This window comes from Limulus polyphemus, unplaced genomic scaffold (genome assembly GCF_000517525.1).
Source record: "Limulus polyphemus unplaced genomic scaffold, Limulus_polyphemus-2.1.2 Scaffold322, whole genome shotgun sequence".
Lineage (NCBI taxonomy): Eukaryota > Metazoa > Arthropoda > Merostomata > Xiphosura > Limulidae > Limulus > Limulus polyphemus.
In genome coordinates, this window is record NW_013665932.1 from 613,962 (window position 1) to 620,081 (window position 6,120).

Below are 6,120 nucleotides of genomic sequence, written 5' to 3' on the forward strand. Positions count from 1 at the left end.
TTAAAATATTGATATAAATAGTGTCATACATTCCTTCAACATTTTCAGAAAATCAACTTGTAGTGACACCATCATACATGCTTCTCCAAGGCATCCAATGTCTTACAAACTTACTGTGTTCCATAGTTTGTTATACAGGCTTATCATTATACCCTTATCAACTGAAGATTATGAAACTGAATTCAAAACAATAAAACAAATTGCTGTCAACAATGGTTATACATTAAAGTTAATTTACACATTATTGTTTAAAATATCAAAGGCCATTAACTTAAAATCACTATACCCACATACTGTACTAAATGACAAAAAACAAAGAAATGACATAAGATAAGCTACATTGGGAAACCTTATTATAAAATGTATAACCCACTAAACAAAGACACCTATAGACTTGCATTCTACTATGTAAACAATCTGGGCAAAACGATATGTAACAACATAGGCCAAACTGAAAAATATAGCCACAATGGTATTTACCAATTAACATGTCAAGACTGTAAGTGTATATATATAGGTCAGACAGGATGTCCCATAGAAACAAGAGGCTGAAAATTAGAGAAAATGGGTTCAACCTTTGCATTCCACAATTTCATTCACAAAAAAAACTATAACATTTTTCATGTTTGTGAAAAAAAGTGAAAAACTAAATAACCTGGAAATTGTAGAAATAAATATAAGTATAAAAACAAATGCAGACAAAGTTCTTAACGACCAAATCAACTTAAGCTCCTCCCCACTTGCCTAAGGGTGAATATGAAGATTACTTCTGGTTCATTGGTTAAATGTATATTAATATATCTGTTTACAAGCTACTTCGGTCTGTTCCTGATAATGCCTTACATATAATACTATGTAGTGGTATCTCAAATTATCTTCATCTAAGACATTTTTCTTTAATTTCCACAATTTTTAAAGACATGTTATTATGTTCTAAGGGAATGTTCAAGCCTAGTATCAGTATTAAATCAAATGACGCTCCTGAAGTGTGTAGAATGTGCTAAAGAAAGGTGAACTATAAAAAGCGAGATTGAAATTTCAGACAAATTTTCTCAATAGTATCTTAAAAATTTTATTGGATTTATTATTTATATCATTTTTAAGGTAGAGAAATTCCAAAGTTTCATATTTAGATAATGTTTTGAAAAACTTAGAATTTAATATTCTTTTATTATCGACCATAAAGTTCCATTTTATATACACAGTTTCAACTTTCATATTTCTATTAAAATAAATGAAATAATGGTATTCAATAACATATTTCTGTTGGTAACTTATTTTTCTGTTTGAAGCTTTCACCACTTTGGGCCAATATCATAAAAAATAAAACATATCAAAAAACTAACGAAGCTTTATCAACAACCTAAGACTGTGGTCTCGCCTTTCACAATAATGTTACCATTACTTGTCAGGCTATAGTTATTGTAATTTTTGCCAACAACTGTCTCGGTTAAGATCAATTTATACTTATTAAATATAATTTGTTCTCAACAAATAGTATGTTGTTTCATTTGTGTAGGTTGTATGAATACGATAAACTTAATAATATTGAATAAAAAAGGATTTGGGTGATCTCAATAGTTTGCTGTCACTTACTGCATTCGCTAAACGTAACTAAGTTTACCTAAGTTTTTTTCTATTAAAATGGGGTTAAATAATCAAATTACATTTATTTTGTAATGATTATAAGATAATAAATACCTGAAAGAGTAAGCTTCTCCGTTTGTTTCATCCAATATCCTTTGGAGTAAAGCTTCTCCTGCAAGCTGTTGTGTAGTTTTAGGTTTCTGATCATGAAGATGATTTTGATTTTGGTCTTCACGACTGTCTTCATCCTCCTTGTTGCCACTACCAAGAGATGTCGGACCACTAAAAAAGAAGAAATTAATACAGATTAAACTAAGAAGAGAAGTGAATTTACCTAAACCTGTTTTAATAGTGAATGATATAGCTAGATCAGACATTACACATTTGCAACAGATTATATAAAACGTTTTATGTTCAAAATGACAGAGAGAGAGAGAATAAAATGCTCAAAATATTAAAATTGGAGTTCATTTGTTTTGTAAATTACAATACTTTCAACAAAACTGATGAAGATATTGAGTATTATCCAATAAATTATCTAATGTAACAAATTTTGTAATTTGTACATCAAAAATATGTGCATGCTATCTTAAGTTGTTTTCAACTTAAGGTTGCTAAACTTTGTCTCACACAAAATATTTGTTCAGTATCATTGGAGAGTTTTGTCCAAGACACATCTTTTCCAAAATCTAATATAACTAATTGCAATTTACTGAACCTTATAAGTTCTATTACTAACCTTCTCTATACAATCTACTTCAAAATAATTCTTAAAAATTTTAATGTAAATGCTCTTTTAACGTCAAATACAAGATATTCTAAGCCTAATCACTACGACATCTATATACACTCGCATTCTTATAATAGTAATGCAAACCTATAATGCGATTAACTTGATCTCAATATGCTGTTGAACTCTAGAATTGGAGAAAATTCTAGAACGTATCTCTTACCATTTACGATTATACTAATAGCTGTTGTTTATAATGCATGCTTATTGATGAAAAGACCACACACACGCACATAATGTGTATCAGAACTTTAATTTAATGTAAATTCATTCTTATTATAAAATAAATTGGAAAAAGGTTTCTATTGTCAGGCACTTCAGAACACATCTATCACATTCAACCATCATTAAATGCGTGATTGGCTCATGTATTTTTTGAATGTGAAGATTTATGAGATAATATAATATTCTGTTATTATGTAGTATGTAATAACAAGTGTTCAAGAAAACATATTTAAAAAATAACTGTATAAAAAATTAAGTACGTTCTGAGAAATGCTCAACGCACAACACTACATCAAAAATACTATTATCATAAACAATTTTAGAATTTATGCTGTATAATTGTAAACCTGATTCCTTTAGTGAGATAAAAATAAGCATAATAAAAAAGTGACATTTTTAACATCCAGTGAAAAGGTACAGTATTCAACTACTTTTGTGAAGCATGAAAAGAATTTGGATTTAATGAAAAAAGATTTACCACCTTTGGACTATAATAAAGTGCCACTGGAATATTACTATGCACTCCTTTTAGTGAAAAATCCATATTGAACTTGTGTTTAAATATATAAGTTTTATTTTCTTGTTTCATTGAACATCTAATTCTAACCTCAGGATTTTTAAGTTTAATATGTGCATGTTCAGTTAACAAATGATTGATGTTAATGAAACAAAACTGTTTCATACAGCAAGTCTAGTTTTATCAACTTAGCACAAACAATTCGGAATGTATAAATGTTAAAATTTACATACAATTTAATAAAAAATTATATAAAACTCTCAGTTGAGAATTTCATTTTTTTTTATTGTTGAACAGAAAGTTCCATTTTATATAACCAATTAGAAAGTTTCAGATTGATTGATTTATTAACATATTTCTTTTACAGTAATGTGCAAAAAACATTAAAAGGTTAGGGGGCTCACTGACAAAAAAAAAGATCACTCTTCAAGCATTGCAAGACAAATCTTTTTTTTTGGGGGGGGGAGTAGATGTTAGGGGAACTATGGGGATTGTGGGTTGCCGCTGGTGCACCAAGGGTAAGCAGGCATATCTTTTAGTAGTTATGGACTTTTTATGACTGAGAAAAAGGGCACTTTTGGAGCATAAGAGCAAAAAGGCAGGTGCTTGAGCTCACCCAGCCACTCCCTTGCCTACATTACTGTTTTTTCAATACTTTATTTTGCCGTTGCAGTAATTACCATTTCTGGCTATAAATCATAAAAGAAACAACAGAAACTGAAGATGATTTATTAGATGACCTAGTATCTGACCACTCGAAATGATATCAGGTCAGGCTAGGTAAAAAATTTTCTAACAATATTCTTGGTCGAGTTCAATTTATATATAACAAATATTGTTTCTTTTTAAAATAGTAAAGATTATTTTATTTATGTCTGCTGTTTGAACAATTTAAACATTAATTTAAATAAGGATTTTAGTCATCAGAATCTGTTGCTACTGTACTCGTTAAACCTAACTAAAGTTACCTGATGGCTTATCACAAAAGAAAATTTCATTAGCTTTCAAACAAATAAAAGTTAACACAAAAATATTTCAGGAACTAAAAGAACATCTAAAGAAAGTATCAAAGAATTCTTGGGTCTGTGTTTGTTTTCTAAATTTCTCATTAGTTCTGTTGTCCTTCCTTTGCAGGAGCTTCATCTAATCACTATCCCATAACACCATATATTACTATTCATAGTACTTTATTCACTCCACAATGATCTAAATAGTTTATAACCTGCTCTATCCATTTAAACTTTGCTTTTAGCTATTTACAAAGCTGATCTTCATTCGTTGTTATTCAGACCACATGATGTGGCATCATAAAAAAACGTGAGAACATAGGCATGTGATAATAAACCCTCACATACAGAAGTAAAATTATGAGTCAAACAAAATTAGCTAATTGTATTCTCAATGAATGATAGTTCTTACGAAACAAAAAACAATATTTTATTATAAGCAGAAAAAACTGAAATGCATTGTTTACAAATGAGATCCTTCAGGCCTACACAAAAATACAAGTTTTCGTTTTTTTTCTTTTTTTTGGTGAATTATACTAAATAAATGTTAAAATGACAAAATATCAATACTGAAATATTTTTGAGTTAAAAATTGTTGAAAGAGAATTAGAATTACTCGTTTTACTCAAATTTTGAAATTTGATATGCAGGTGCACACTCAAAACCCGATAGGTGTTTTATAGTCCAGAAGGAGTTAAAAAATGTGTTGACTACCTCTGCACAAAATAATACCACAAACTTATGGCAACATAAAGGTAAGTATTTGTTTAATGTTCAAAGTTGTGCAAACCTAAAATAAATTAAAAGAAACAGTTTATTAGTATCCAGTTATCCAACCATCTGCTAAGTTGAAAAAGTAAAATTATTATTAATGGGCAAAAATTGTTTAACAGAAAATCTTAGCTGGAAAAGCCAGTGGAGAACAAAATTTTATGATGTTCAAAAACTCATCCTCATTCACCTATTTTGGAAGCTACAGGTAGTCATTGGAAAATGAAGATTTCGAGATATACTTTGTCTTAAGTAACAAATCAAAAGCAATGATTTACATAAACTAGCAGAAATGCTACCCTACAGGCAGCTGTTCGTGCTAGTAATTACTACTGTTAGCATTTATCTCTCATTGAAAAAACTTTAGAAAAAAAAATGAGCACTTTCTAAAAAAAAGATTTTTCTGGGAAGTACTGCACAGTAAAAGAGTTCAGATTGTGATGATGCTTTTCTTTTTTGTAATGTTTTTCTATATTATAAATGGTAGTACTCTTTAATGTAAAAATAAATTTTTTTAAGAACCTCATCTTTTTAGTACTAAATTTATAAATTACATCAATAAAGATATAATCAAACCCTTACATACATCCCCAGTGAAAGTCGTGTTCTTGTTGTGAGGAGAGTACTTTTATTTAAAATTGTGTTATTTGATAAAGAAATGGTTGTTGCCCAAACCGTAGTTATTTTTCTAATTGTCTAAATTTTGAATATCCAAATTGTGAAATTTTTTTATGGATATTTGTTTGTGAATAGATGGTGCTACACAGTATTTATTATTTCGGTCACATACACCGATAGACATATATATATATATATATATATATACGCTATTATTTTAAGATGTAATATATATATACACACACACATATATATAAATATCAGAATATCGCATTTTTCAACAAAGTTTGTTTGTTTTGAATTTCGTGCAAGGCTGCACGAGGGCTATCTGCACTATCCGTCCCTAATTTAACAATGTAAGATTAGAGGGAAGGCAGCTAGTCATCACCACCCGCCGCCAACTCTTGGGCTACTCTTTTACCAATGAATAGTGGGATTGACCATCACATTACAATACTCCACGACTGAATGGGTAAGCATGTTCAGTGATGGGGATTTGAACCTGCAACCAGCAAATTATGAGTCGAGCCCCCAAACCACCATTTTTAACGTCATATTCTATATTAATTTTGCCTTTCTGCAATCAACTAAACAAAGAAGACAAA

The 6,120-nt window shown here is 29.5% G+C and overlaps 1 protein-coding gene across 1 annotated transcript in view; it reads right to left on the reverse strand.

Moving 5' to 3' along the window:
* The window catches only part of LOC106457371 (X-ray repair cross-complementing protein 5-like), a 40,787-nt gene that overhangs the window by 17,473 nt on the left and 17,194 nt on the right, over window positions 1-6,120 (reverse strand). The window contains exon 5 of the mRNA XM_022383281.1: window positions 1,702-1,869. Within this exon, the coding sequence (XP_022238989.1) occupies window positions 1,702-1,869 (168 nt within the window). The remainder of the gene's footprint in view (window positions 1-1,701; window positions 1,870-6,120) is intronic.